The 16122-nt window shown below is 32.0% G+C and overlaps 1 protein-coding gene across 1 annotated transcript in view; it reads right to left on the bottom strand.

Annotated features, from left to right (window-relative positions):
* The window catches only part of LOC132718798 (ubiquitin thioesterase OTUB1-like), a 17799-nt gene continuing 1677 nt past the window's right edge, over window positions 1–16122 (bottom strand). Inside the window, exons 2-8 of the mRNA XM_060702535.1 lie at window positions 15217–15269; window positions 14453–14554; window positions 11937–12055; window positions 10106–10190; window positions 9575–9678; window positions 6872–6962; window positions 1–3883 (exon numbers count right to left, since the gene is read on the bottom strand). Of these exons, the coding sequence (XP_060558518.1) occupies window positions 3686–3883; window positions 6872–6962; window positions 9575–9678; window positions 10106–10190; window positions 11937–12055; window positions 14453–14554; window positions 15217–15269 (752 nt within the window). The 3' untranslated portion in view covers window positions 1–3685. The remainder of the gene's footprint in view (window positions 3884–6871; window positions 6963–9574; window positions 9679–10105; window positions 10191–11936; window positions 12056–14452; window positions 14555–15216; window positions 15270–16122) is intronic.

Below are 16122 nucleotides of genomic sequence, written 5' to 3' on the forward strand. Positions count from 1 at the left end.
TTAAATGTCTGTATTTATTAGTGTTATATTGATCAACAAAGCAAAGTACAGTATAGTATATTTTTGTGGGGCAGAAATATTTACATGCATGTCATAAAAACCTTACAACTTTTTGAATATATTGAATTTTCTAATAAAACAGTCAATTTTAAACAATGTAAATAGATCTAAGCTTCACATTTTATACATGATCATGATTAAACAAGTGCATGAATATTTAGGTCATTTACCGACAATAAAAACAATTCTGAGGTCAAGGTCATGATTCCTCATATGATGGCCCTGAGGTCGCTCACCTGTATATAGCCCCCCCCCCCCGGGCCAATTTTTACCCAAGGGCTTTTATTTGTTTATTTGAACAGACTTGGTAGACACCCATAAGAAGATGTTTCATGCTAAACATCTAAGTTCTAGCTCATTGGGTTTTTTAAAAGAACATTTTTTAAGTTTTTACTATACACATATAGTTAAAAACAATGACACCCTTGGGGCAGGGCCAGTTTTGACCTCCGGGCTTTTATTTGAACAAATTTTGTAGATATTTACTAAAAGATGTTTCATGCTTAATATCTAAACTCTAGCTATTTGGGTTTTTTCAAAGAAGATTTTTAAGTATTTGCTATACACAAAAAAGGAAAATCAATGACCCCCAGGGCAGGGCCAAATTTTGACCCCGGGGCTTTTATTTGAACAAACTTTGTAGACACTGATTAGAAGATGTTTCATGCTTAATGTCTAAACTCTAGCTATATGGGTTTTTTCAAAGAAGATTTTTCAGTTTTTGCCATACATAAGGAAAATCAATGACCCCCGGGGCGGGGCCAATTTTGACCCCAGGGCTTTTATTTGAACAAATTTGGTAGACACCCATTAGAACATGTTTCATGCTAAATATCTTAGCTCTAGCTCTTTGGGTTCTTTAAAAGAAGATATTTTAAGTTTTCACTATATGCATATAGGGAAAATCAATGACCCACTGGGGCGGGGCCAATTTTGACCCCAGGGTTTTTATTTGAACAAACTTGGTAGACACTCACAAGAAGATGTTTCATGTCAAATATCTTAGCTCTAGCTCTTTGGGTTCTTTAAAAGAAGATTTTTTAAGTTTTTACTACAGTCCAACCCCGTTTATTCGAAGTGCCTGGGACTGAATATTTACTTCGAGTTATCGATGGGTTCGAATAATCGAAATTGGAATATTATGATAGACGAAAACTACTCCACTTTGACCAATCATAGCAAAACTACCGTTTACAACACACTTACTTCCTGTAATCAATTGAGGAAAATAAATATTAAAGAAAAGATGCGTAAAAATTGTTGTATTGACATTGAAGACATAAATACTTGCATTTTATTCTACATGATGTATCGTTTCGCTTCGCGCAAAGCCTTGTCACTACGGTATTTACAGCTAAACTTAGAAAAAAGGCTCTCATGTAGCGTTACAATATATGAAAAAAATGTGTTGGATGTTTTGACAAATTTACATATACGGTATGTATGAAAATAATTGCCGTCATCTTCAAGCAATAACAGTAACAAAATCGGACACGTTGCATTGCTTTTCATTATCGGTAATTAAAGTTGATTAAACAACACACAAAGAGTTATTATCATGACTGTCTAAATGCACGCATGACTGTTGATATTTTTCACATGTCGACCGGTCAGCGAGTGGATCTGCGCCAATTAGTCTGGCTTCGAATAATAATTAGACTGGCTTCGAATAATAGGTGTGAAATTCTTTCATAATTGTATAATCGGGACCGGAATTTTACCTCGAAAAATAGGAGGTATTCGAATAATGCATTTCGAATAATACGCTCGTATTTATATTGATTTATATAGAGATAAAAACGGGACCGCCGATCTACTTCGAATAATGCCGGGTATTCGAATAAAGGGTTGTCGAATAACCGGGGTCGGACTGTATATGCATATAGGGAAAATCTATGACCTCCTGGGGCGTGGGCCAATTTTGACCCCAGGGCTTTTATTTGAACAAACTTGGTAGACACTCACTAGAAGATGTTTCATGCCAAATATCTTAGCTCTAGCTCTTTGGGTTCTTTAAAAGAAGATTTTTTTAAGTTTTTACTATATGCATATAGGGAAAATCAATGACCCCCTGGGGCAGGGCCAATTTTGACCCCAGGGCTTTTATTTAAACAAACTTGGTAGACACTCACTAGAAGATGTTTCATGTCAAATATCTAAGCTCTAGCTCTTAGGGTTGTTTAAAAGAAGATATTTAAAGATTTTACTTTCGGTTGCCATGGCAACCAGAATTCTGCATGGAATTAAATTCTTTGAACAATCTTTAAAGGTGACCACCAAAGGAACATTCCTGTGAAGTTTGGATGAAATTGGCTCAGTGGTTTATGAGGAGATGTCATTTAAAGCAAAAGTTTACGGACAGACGGACGAAAAGCGATCACAAAAGCTCACCCTGTCACTTTGTGACAGGTGAGCTAAAAATGTGGAAAGAATCAAAATGGAAAGAATTACAATCAGTTGTGGTGAAAGTCAGAAATTTTCCTATGCAACTTTGTTACTGGTGGATGTATTATAAAACATCAAATCAATGAAATAATTTGTTAAATGTTACATTTAAACATACATATTTACTCTAGACGTTTCTATCACTTAGCAAAAACATTTATCAGCTTTTTTACAGGCATACTGGTTGTTGGATACAATATGCGTGTATATTATACTTTCTTTCCATCACTTGCTAATGGCATATCAACACTTAGTGCAAAAACGAAGTGTGTACCTTTAATCTTTGTTTTGAAAAAGTCTTAAACAAACAATAACCACAATTTAGAATACTAAATATAACTCACTGACTTAGTTTTGATTTCCAATGAAAAAAAATATTGTTTAGTAAATGAAATATATATATAGAGAGGATATTAAATGAGTGTAGATTCAATACTGACTTTATTGAACAACTTCATGCATAAAATAATATTATGCAGCAATTCATTTTACTCAACAAGTTCAATAAACTATTTGATGAATATACACAAATATAACATTCTAAAATTCACATACCTAGAAAATAAATGTTTACAGTGAAAAATAATCATTTTGTTACCGCAGCACCTTTAGTGTAACACTTTACATTAGGGCGTATTTATGTTGTTTGCATAATGTAAATGATGTTACGTCAAAACATATGCACTGCCTTGCAATATCATTTTGACAGAGTCGGAAAGCGGCATGGGTGATAAATATTTATATTTCACTGATAAACATCTGTTTATCATCATTTACTAATGTACAATTTCATACAACAATAAACATGTACAATCAAGTTGAAAAACAATATTTTCTTGTCAGTTGAAAATCAATATTTTGTTGTAAATAAAATGTATTTTTCTTGTTAACTGGATCCTTTCCAATTGATAAAACATTGCTAATTTCCTTTCAAAAATGTAACTAAAATTACAAGTTTGACTGCCACAACTTGTTTTCTTTTACCAAATTTACCTAAATTTTATAAGTTATCAATTTCTGATTATATGGACCCATTCCAGAAAGAAACAAAATTTAATCATTATTCCTTTATAAGGATATTACAAATTAGTTACAGCACCTACACAAGAATCACCACCCATACACTGCTTTAACACTATAAATAACCCATACATTAACTACAATGGTATCATCACAGACATCAAGAATACAATATATCATAATGTCCAGGTCGATACAGCAGTGTTATCAATGGTGTAGAATCTTCAGGAAAGTGATGACTGTTACATTTGTCTGTGCCGGCTCTATCCATGTACTCCACTCTAACCGGAACACCCAGACTTGATGTCAGGGCTATGATGTGAATGTGGTCCGATTCTTTACCCATTGGTTCAACTTCCTAAATGTAAAAGATATACATATATTGGTAAATGAATTATGATTAAATCTGTACATGTCTCAAAATTTATTGTTTTCACTCAGCATTGCATAATATCACCTTAACATGCTGATTTTGGAATTGTCCATTATCAATTTTAAGAATATTAAGATGAAAATTCGAAGCTGGTCAACTAACAGTATAGTGCCTGTTTAATGCAGTGTTAGTGCAGGCTGGCCTGGCTTTATACTGGTGGCAAAACACTAGTCATTTTCAGTTCCAGTAGAACAAGGCTTCATTTAACCATTATTTCATTTTTTACTACACATGTTTAATATTGTTAACATTAAAAATCATAAAATGGCATGTAACACATTGTATTTGCTGTTATACTTTAGCAGAATTTAAAATATCATGTGATTACACAAATTTTCTTATTTGTTATCACTTCATATAAAATTGCATTCAACATGTCCCTGAAATGTTATATCTATTATCCTTTCAAACAAATTCAAAGGTGGTATGATATATATACCACTGTTTTTTATTGTAATGTTTTTTTCAACTAGTACTTAATGATGAACTTTATTTCAAAACATTTAAAATACGCCAATTATAGCCATTTTTGCACAATAAAACAAAAGCTCAGAATACTGCTTACTAAATGAAAATTGCAGAGTAACTAATTTACTTATTTGCAAATTTAATAATTAACAAGAGGGACATGATGGCCCTGAAGTCGCTCACCTGTATATAGGCCCCCGTAGCGGGGCCAGTTTAAACCCAGGGCTTTTATTTGAACAAACTTGGTAGACACCCATAAGAAGATGTTTCATGCTAAACATCTAAGGTCTAGCTGGTCAAGTTTTTTCTTTACACATATAGTGAAAAACAATGACACACCTGGGGCAGGGCCAGTTTGGACCCCAGGGCTTTTATTTGAACAATCTTTGTAGACACTTACTAGAAAATGTTTCATGCTTAATATCTGAACTCTAGCTATTCGGATTTTTCGAAGAAGATTTTTAAGTTTTTGCTATACACATATAAGGAAATCAATGACCCCCGGGGTGGGGCCAATTTTGACCCCAGGGCTTTTATTTGGACAAACTTTGTAGACACTTACTAGAAGATGTTTCATCCTTAATATCTAAACTCTAGCTATTTGGGTTTTTTCAAAGAAGATTTTTAAGTTTTTGCTATACACATACAGTGAAATTTGAGAAAACCAGACGCTGAGAAAATCGGAACTCTCTCAATACCGGACAAATAATTCAGTCCCAAATTTTCCCTTCTTTAAACTATTGTATTAAACATTGACAATACCGGAATCTGTAAAAACCGAATATCGGACGGTTGATAGGGGACTACAAAGTGAATTATATAGACAATTACCCTGACAATACCGGACGACGAAGGTGTGAATAACCTTGTGTACTTATCAATTGGTTGAGTCTAATACGCTAACTGAGCGGTAACGGAACAATGATTGTCTGGTTTTTTTAATAATGTCACATTTCACAGTTTGATTTTATTTCAAGGTATAGATGTAACCGTTTTATATAAATGCTAAAATGCACGAGGAATTGATAAGTTAAAATCAGTTGACGACAGCTGTCTATAAGAGATAAATTTAAATTATTTAAAGACAGTGAAACTTTGCTGAGACCTACTTTAAAAATCTTTACCTGACAAATATGGTATAGTTGGGGCATTATTATAAACAAACAAAGTAAACTATATGTATGTTCGTTAAATCATTATCCATTACCTAAATGTAAACATATGGGGGTGTAATCGGACTTCATCGTTATGAGGTATCTGCTGTTCGTTTAAATCCAAAATTTTATTGTATTTATATGCAATAATGGGACAAAAACAATTAAAACATATTGCATAGCATTTTTATCATTTCTTTATTAAGCAATACACTTACTTATAATCATGAAAATGCAAATATACGTTCAGCATCCTTTGTAAGTCATTAGTCTGTTTATATGATCCTGAACAGCTGAAGGGGACATTGAAAATACCAGACCGCTGAGAAATGGGACAAAACCCTCGGTCCGAAAGCCGTCCGGTTTTCTCAACTTTCACTGTATAAGGAAAATCAATGTCCCCTGGGGCGGGGCCAATTTTGACGCCAGGGTTTTTATTTGAACAAACTTTGTAGACACTCACTAGAAGCTGCTTTGTGCTTAATATCTAAACTCTAGCTATTTGTGTTTTTTCAAAGAAGATTTTTTAAGTTTTTGTTATACACATATAAGGAAAATCAATGACCTCCGGGGCGGGGCCAATTTTGACCCCAGGGCTTTTATTTGAACAAACTTGGTAGACACTCACTAGAAGATGTTTCATGCTTAGTATCTAAACTCTAGCTATTTGGTTTTTTTCAAAGAAGATTTTTTAAGTTTTTGCTATACACATATAAAGAAAAAAAATGACCCCGGGGCGGGCCCAATTTTGACCCCAGGGCTCTTATTTGAACAAACTTGGTAGACATCCATTGGAACATGTTTCATGCTAAATATCTTAGCTCTAGCTCTTTGGGTTCTTTAAAAGAAGATTTTTTAAGTTTTAACTGTATATGCATATAGGGAAAATCAATGACCCCCTGGGGCGGGGCCAATTTTGACCCCAGGCCTTTTATTTGAACAAACGTGGTAGACACTCACTAGAAGATGTTTCATGCCAAATATCTAAGCTCTAGCTCTTTGGGTTTTTTAGAAGAAGATATTTAAAGTTTTTTCTTTTGGTTGCCATGGCAACCAGTGTTCTGCATGGAATTAAATTCTTTGAACAATTTTCAAAGGTGACCACCAAAGGAACATTCCTGTGAAGTTTGGATGAAATTGGATGAAATTGGCTAAGTGGTTTATGAGGATGTCATTTAAAGTAAAAGTTTACGGACGCCGGATGGAAGGCCGGACGAAAAGCGATCACAAAAGCTCACCCTGTCACTTTGTGACAGGTGAGCTAAAAACTCCTACAACTTTGTCACATTACCTGGTTACAGAATTCTTTCATTGTTCTCCCCCCTTCAACAAAACTACCAAAGAAATCTGCCTCTTTTTGAAGGTAGCCAGAGACAAGTAATCTGAAAATGAACAATATTTACAATATTGAACTCAAACAAAGAAACATCTGTTCTTAAAAATACTTTCATTCAGACATATTACAACTGCCATTGATGGTCATCATTACGTTCCTTTTTTATTCTCACACTCCACGTTATTTTGTCACTATAGACAAAGAAGGAAAAAAACCGGTGTTAAACTGCCAATAAACACTGGTTAGGGACTACTTGTATATGCGGCTGTTATGTTTTCATGATTATATAGTTTACAAAGCCTTTTAAAGCAACAATAAAAAGCTTTTTTATTTATATTTTCAATTCTTATAATGTTTTCTTTTCATACAATATTGAAACAATATCTTAAATACAGTAACGCCACATATTTGATCCATATCAGTAAATAAATATTTTGACAAAACGGCGCCAATTCGTAAGCAGCGTAATGACGTCATCGTAAGTAAACAACTCATTCATAAACAATTTATATATACAGGAATGATAAATGGGGCATGTTAAGACAATACGAAGTAAGTTTTTATTGTTGAAAACTTGATAAAATAACGTTTTTTCTTATTATATCTTTTGTTCAATAATTTCTTTATCTTAGCAACAGTAGGGTGCGAAAATCGAACAGCGTTATACAAAAATAAGCAACAGAAGTTATTTCCACTTGAAAAAATAACATCTTCCTTATTTTATCGTGTTAGAATCGAAATAACATGTATATCGGCTGTTTTACACCAGTTTTGTCGTTTTGATGCGAAAAAATTAACCACTCAGGCCTACAGCCTTTGTTGTAAATTCCTACGCATTAAAACTCCAAACTGGTGTTAAATAGCCGATATACACCTCTCAGGCCGATGTTATTTCTTAAACAATAGCAGTGCAAAAGCATAAGTTTTGAAAAATCACTTTGCAACTCAGGTCAAATTTAAGACAGATGGTGGGGATGGAAAGAAGAAGGTTTGGTCAAGGCCATGGCAACTTTTAAGATTTACCACTGAAAGATAACATCAGGGGCTACTTTATACATTATTTAAAGTTACATTAAATAAATATGTAAAAATATTTTGCCGTCGGCCTAAAAATCAAACATTCTACAGTTTTATTAACCTGTTTAATAGTGTTGTTGTAAACCTCATCAAATATTGTTCATAAATTAGGATTTTAAACGGGAAACCCCACGGTAACACTAAAGTTCGAATACGAATTTTAACATGCAAATGAAGACTATAATGAGCTCGTGTATGCGCTACGACACAGTTTTATAGTTGCTATCCGGTACACAGCAAATGTGATATTTTCTTGTGCAAACACAGTTTTACCGTTTAAGCTTCACGATGCACTAAACCTGGGGTTCAGTTAAAATAATCATCTCGTAAAAAGATTAAATTTGTATGAAAACATCCGTTACAATGCGGAAATATACCGTTAAATTAGGACTGCCACTTATAGTCATGTTTGTTGATTTAATATTGATGTACGGATGATCCGAAGGCGGAGTTTCTCATGCAAACAGAAATTGTACTTCCCATTTCGCCACAATGAGGTTACCTATTTTCATGCTAATAAAACTCATTTTTGTTGTTTGTACACCAAAATAAGACCTGGAGTCGATATAAAACCCAATTTATTAATGAAATGTCGCTACTTAGTTTTTTATGAAATTTATTAAATGTAACTTTAAGGTACAAGCAGGTATCTGGGTAGAAACATAATAAATCAAAGAGCTAATTGGATAGCTTCCTTGCTTGAAATACTCCTGTGTCACATACAGGATTTGGCCTAGCAGCAATGAACGTTAAATCATTCAATATCAGCGACCATAACCATTTTCACATAGACCCCACCCCCAACAATATATATCTAATATATATATATCTTTTGTCATTTCTTGAAAATAAATATTTATATAATACAAGAGCTGTCGGTAGGACAGCAACGCTCGACTATTCTTAGTGCTTGATAGTAAAAAAAAATGCTTGATACAGTTACCTCCTCCTGTTTACAGGTTGGGGTAATGATGGTGAACAAGTGTGCAATGTTTCAAAGCCATATGTCAATGGACTTTGAAAATATTTGAGGTATTACAAAAACTTTAACATAAAATCTAAGTCAAAAAAGGGGCATATTTCTGTCAAAATGCTTGATAGAGTTACTTCCTCCTGTCTACAAGTTGGGGTCATGATGGTGAACAAGTGTGCAAAGTTTCAAAGCCATATGTCAATGGACTTGGAAAATATTTAAGGTATTACAAAAACTTTAACATAAATTCTAAGTCGAAAAAGGGGCATAATTCTGTCAAAATGCTTGATAGAGTTACCTCCTCTTGTCTACAGGTTGAGGTCATGATGGTGAACAAGTGTGCAAAGTTTCAAAGCCATATGTCAATGGACTTTGAAAATATTTGAACTATTACAAAAACTTTAACATAAGTGGTTACGCCGATGCAGACGCCGACACTGACGCCGACGCTCGGGTGACTGCAATAGTTCTACTTATTCTTATCGAATAGTGGAGCTAATAAGACAACTTTGACTATTACATGAGAATGTACAACATCATTCACCATTAATAAAACTATTTCTACATAATTTATATCATCAGCCACTTTAAAGTAATCAACTGCTTACCTCAAATAAACAACAATATAATCTGAAAGTCCTTGGTCATTATAGGTTTCTAATAATTCATCTAGTGAACACCTGTTTTCCACTTTAGTTACAACATCCATAAACTGAAATAAAAAGACATATTACCCAGTGTTCTTTATATGTATATTAACAATGTATCTTTAATGTGCACAGGTATACAGGAATTCAAAATAACTATGTGTGTGTTTTTAAGTTGCTTTTTAAAGATGCTATGTCTTTGTTTCTATTGTATTTTGGTTATAGATGGCAAATTACACTCACACAGTAAATATCGTTTGGCAACTTTCCAGCTGTTCTTGTAATAAGTATTATTTCATTACCCATATAATACATACAAACAATATGCATTTTTATCTTCAACATAATGACATACAATGTACATGTAGATAATCCCAGAAAATGAAAAACATTTGCTGTGTATATAATATGTACTTGCTATGTACAATTAGACAAGCAGAACATGTATATGTAAGACATAATGATGACAAAGCAAAGAGAGAGAGATCTTACAGTTTCATGGAAGTCTTCTATTGTAAACTCTGGGAAGCCTAGTGAGACCAGCTCAGCTTTACTCTGTTTTGCAACATCTCTGAACCTAAAACCAGTGACAACATTATAAACAAACTGTAAAACACATAAAAACTTAATTAAGTATGAATCGCCTTTTTATTGAAAGGAAAACAATAGCTGTAAATAAAACAATGTGCTTAACAGAGTAAAGTCAGGATTTAAGAAAAATAGAGAACAAATCTGTAGGATTGCTCTCCCATTATATAAATACAACATATATTTTTTGTTTGTTTTGGGTTTTACGTCACATAGACACAGTATAGGTCATATCGCGACGTTCCAGCTTTACTAGTGGAGGAAGACCCCAGGTGCCCTTCCGTGCATTATTTCAGGCACGAACGGGCACCTGAGTAGAACCACCGACGTTCAGTAAACTAGCTGGATAGCTTCCTCACATGAAAGAATCCAAAGTCCCTGTAGGGATTCGAACCCACAGCGGTGAGGGGCAAGTGGTTTGAAGTCAACGACCTTAACCACTCGGCCACAGACGCCCCTTACTACATATGTAGTGAAGTTAGAAACTGAATAAAAAAATTGTAAAAGAAACTCACAGTAAATACGACAGACAGAAACAATTTCAATATGTGTCTTAAAAAAAGACATCAAACAGTAATCTGTTAGTGGATAAAGAATGAACAACAAGAGATAATTCAGTATTTAACTTGCTATTCTTAATGACCACAGTTCTTTAAAGCTTTATGCTTCCCTTCTTTTTAAATCTGTTTTGAAAATGAGTTGAATATCAGTATAGGTACAGGCTGTCAAAAGACCTTTCTAAACTCAAAGGACAAGAGTTCTTTATATAAATTCAATATGGTAAGTGTTAAATTCAGCTGCAGTTTCACTATCTTTCACTAAAAAGTAGAAAGTACATTCTTGCAAGATATATGTGCCAGATATTAACCAAACTTAAATAATCATTAACGTTTTAAGATCCTGTATGTTGACTTGTAATTAAGGTTGTTACCACATACAAGAGAAATTTTATATATGTATATAATTATTCTTCTAAAACAATTTTCAAACATCGAAAAATATGTAAAATATGTACTGCAAATATTTGTCCACATTATATGTAATCATTAACATATATATGCATTCATTTCTTATTGAAAAATTTGACTTAAACTTTATAGAAAATAAATTTCTTATTACCTCCCTTTATTAACATAAAAATGTAAATTTGGTAATATCTTTACATATAATGTTTTTTGGAACCAACAGTATTGATAAATCTTCATTTGAGCATTATATTTATGATATAAAACCATAAAAAAATGCATTACAGGATCTTTAAGTTTGATCGCTACATAACTTCAGACAAAAATTAAGCTAAGGCCATCCTCATCAAGGAAATTATTTGAGTAAGATATAAAATTTAAACACAAAGATGGACAGTCATGGCTTGTAATTACATGAACATTACAATTATATAAAACACATACATGTACTTGACAAAAGGGTTCTATATTCTTTAAATGTATTTTTTGTTGTTGTTTTTTTAAATTTAACCAAATTAGAATAAATTCAGTTGACTTTTAAGGCCTAACTTAGTACAATAGGTACATTAACTCTTAATTCAATGAACTTGCCCACCTTTCTACTAGACAAAACCATTCATCACTTTTAATTTTTTAGGAAAATTTTTAAATGATTTTCTGAACAGAGCAGACCATGATTAGACGGTAAAAACGTGCCGGCCTATCTAAACAGCACTGGTTGCATTGGTAGAATCATTTGCTGATAGTAGGGTTAGAGTTAAAGAACATACCTTTCTAAATCTGTCCTGTCATTAAGAAGTTTTTCAAGGTAAGCAAAGCCAAATGCTCTAAAGAAACAGTTACCATCACCCCTTGTTTTCCTCACACATTGATATCTATTTTTCAAGTCCTAAAACATAAAATAAAATAGAAATATGAAATATGTTTAAAATCAATTCTATTTTCATTTATCATTTAATGTTTTGTTTTGGTTGGTTTTAATTTAAACAAGGATACTATATTCAATTGTTAATTTATCATTTGGATTAAAGGAAAAAGACCACACTGTTCCTACCTGCATAATCTTAATCAAAAGTATTAAGTATTTAGTATTTTCACATGAATTTTTTTACCCCTTTAAAGCTTTTATACACACAGAAGTGAGAAATTAATGATTAAACTGCAGTTTTTCATTTGATATAATACAAAAATATATTTGAAAAAAAATTGTAAATGTGATCATTGCAAAGTAAAGACTTGTCATATACATGTATAAGACTTACACAAAACACTCGGAATTATAATTGTTATTCATTACAATAACAACCTTTATTACCTCAGTATACTATGGTCAATAGTTTTAACACTGTAAGGTCAGTGACAGAGGATATGAAACCTGTGATAGTAATTAGCTTAAAAATCTGGACACAAGTTCATTATTATTAAAGGTGCTTGCTCAAATCTTGTTTCTTATGATGACTTAACATTTTTACGGATTCAGTTTGTTAATTTTATATAAGAAAACTTTTTTCCTTCACATGTACATAAAATTATGGCAACTGTTTTATTAAAAAGGATAAGTTCTCTGTAAAAGTAGATTTGTGTGTAGATATGTTTACTCAATTGCATCTTCTCCACTTTTTCTGTCAAACTTCGAATAAGGTCCCCGAACACAATAGTAAGAACACAAAGAATGGACAAGGTATTTTGGTCTAAGCTATGCTCAGAAACTTAACATGTTAACAAATAGTATTGTAAGTAAATGGAGGGAATTATTGACTAGCTTTATTTAAATATTCCTGAGTTAATGTTCACATTTACATCTGAAACCATGTAACAGAACTACCTTAAATGATATTTAGTCCAAGATTATTATGAATAATCACAGAGGTGATTTGATTGGTAGATTTGTTTTACAGTATAAGCATGCAGATTTATATAGAATACAGGCAATAACAAAACAATGTCTCAATAAAGTTGGACTGACCCAAAATGCAACTTTATGTTACCACCCCACACCAGAAATGGCCATATGAGTGAATATCATTCTCTTAAGAAGATTCGTGGTATTAAAAGATAGAAGGAAACTTATGAAAGGCTAATAAGCTATGAGCCATTGGTCTACAAGGCCTTGACAAAAATAAATGTTTCTACATTTGTCTGAGCTACGATAGTAAGAAATATAATGTAGCTGACATGTTACATAAGTAGAGCCTGATAAAATACAAGAACTTGTAAATGCCATCAACTTGTCAATTTTCTTTACAGATCAATTGCATGAAGTAATTGTTATTTTCAATAAGAGCTAAGTAATTGTTTTTTTCCAATTTTCAATAAGTCTTATTTAAGAGCTTAACTTATTTATATATCAACATGTAAAAAAGGCATTTTTTTTTTCTTTTCAATCCAAAAACTACAATAATGAATATAGGACAATTCTGATTTCAAGTCCATTATATAAATTGAGTGACGAATGTGAAAAGGTAATGATGCAACAGGGCTTCCTTTAATGGAAGTTTGGGAGTCATTTACTCCTTGATTTCGGCTTGTGACTTCCAAAATCTAATTTTATATAATATGACTTCCAATATCACAGATTTTGCAGTTTCTGACTTCCAAATTTATTGGAAGCCCTGATGCAACAAATGGGGAATCTTGTTTATCAACAAAACAGCAAGCAAACATTAAAGCATAAAACTGATGAAAAAGCTGATGAAAATCAGACATGAATCCCTCACAGTGTAGTAAGAACAACCTGTCTTTAGGGAGACTACCTTTAAAGCAATAAATGATTATTAACTTAAGTTTATTGTAAAAAAGATCTTGTTTGTATTGACAGAAATGACAACATAGCAATAAGTCATGATTAAGTGGTTCTAGATTAATTTTATATTAATCTGCTAGCGAGGGTTAATGGATGTTAAAAGAAGTACTCGTAGTAAGTTTCTGTTATTATTAAGTTGAATTTATTCCATTGAGCTTAACTTGCTATGAACAATTTGAATATTAACAATGTATTGTAGGCTACATAATTCATTTAGGTGTTTTAAAAACATCTAATAATTCAGGGTTGTCATTAAGAGGCGGCAGGAGGCCAAAATGCCTGTCTCAAATGCATTATGGGCCGCCTCAAAATTAAGAAAACACTCTTTGTTATGCATGATAAAGACAGAAATGACCGCCTCAAGTTCAAAACAAACCTTCTGCAAAAAATATTAATGACAACCCTGAATAATGTTAAAAAAATATAATTTCATGAAATGAAATGTAACTGCATTAAGTTACAACATTTAAATTTTTAAAGTACCTGCTGTATTTTTGTCCGGTAGATTTCATCTTCCTTAGCATATTCTTCACTAAGTGCATCAAAACTTACTCTATCACTGATCAATTTCTGATTGTCCACTATCTGCAATATAAGAATTACTCAACTGTAAACAGTAGTAACACTTAACCTACATAAAGGACTGCACATAGGTTTTTTGCCAAGTCAGGACTGGAAATTATTTTTCAAAACTTTTATACCAATTGAATGAATTGATGTACATGTAGGCTAATACTATTTTTGTGTGCAAAATTTCATATAATTTGCTCACGCCTTATTCCAATATCATCACTTTTACTGTGCAAAATCACCAAAAAATCAACAACTATTTATGCCTTTAACTAAAATCTGGCTAAAATTATTATACCTATTAATATTGATTTTTAACAAATTCGTAATAAATTCATTATCTTTTTCATATTTTTCTGTTAACTTTAATCTTTCTGTTTTGTAAGATTTTCAAATTTTATGTTTTTGGTGTTTTTTTCTTTTATCACAGTGGAGCTCCATTTCTATAATTGATTTGCCTAGCTATTTAAAACAGTTCATTTGAAGATTATGCATAGCAGAAATTTTCTTATCTATTGAAAACAAATGCATTCCAATTTGATTAACTGCTCAATGTACATTTACATTCCAAATTAAGTATTTACCATCAATCAAGTAAGAGCATTACACAAAATGTATTTTAATAATTAATTATTTAATATCCGTTATAGTTAAACTTTATTTATAAATGATATTACCTCTTTTTCCATCTCCCGTAACTGTGCCATAGTGGCCTCATCATAATTTTTATCTGAAAAAAAAAAATTCAAAATTTGCCCTTTTCTCATATTTAACAGCCTATAGCACCAAGCATAACTAAATTTCAATATCAATATGTTGATTTTAATTGTAAATTAATGTTTCTAAATCATAGTTGGTTTCATGTTTATGAAAAAGTCTGTTCTTATTAACAAATCACTGATGAAAAGTTCATCCAAATATGTTTTTTTTTTAAACTCTAATGACTATCCTAAATGTTTCTCATATATTAGAATGGCATGACTGTATCAGAGATTGCTGCTTGCACCGATAAACATATCTACATTGTAGCATTGATTTACCATTTTATTTACGTCTGAAGATTATAATTCAAATTGAGACAAAAGCGGATAAAAAAATTGTCTTTAAAATATCAGTTTCTTTAAAATATCAGTTCATAAAGCCATATATCTTCTATGAGAGTGCATTTTAAACAATCTATGAAGATTTATCTAAGTTGTACAAAATGATTTTAAGTGATATATAATTATGTAGAGTAATTTTAACTGTTCACCTAGTGATATGCAATTAATTTAAGTCCCCAATAATATCTGCCGGCACCTAGCTAGCTCATCCTGAATTCAAAGGTCAGTATTTATAATTAAAAATTATCTTTGTACTGTTTACAGTTTAGAGTTACCATGTATTCTTTGTTCATTATGTCTTAAATGGGTATTTTGGCAATTTGCTGTGTATCAAGCCAAAAAATACTAGTCTATAAAATTTTACATGTACATAAAGTTTATTGACATGTTATGGAAACATCATCCATCATCCATGCCAGATTAATATGAATAAACAGAAGAAGTATTTACATAAATTTCAACTGCATGCTTTTCTCCATA

The sequence above is a fragment of the Ruditapes philippinarum genome, unplaced genomic scaffold (assembly GCF_026571515.1).
Source record: "Ruditapes philippinarum isolate M1 unplaced genomic scaffold, ASM2657151v2 ctg3754_1_1_1_1, whole genome shotgun sequence".
Lineage (NCBI taxonomy): Eukaryota > Metazoa > Mollusca > Bivalvia > Venerida > Veneridae > Ruditapes > Ruditapes philippinarum.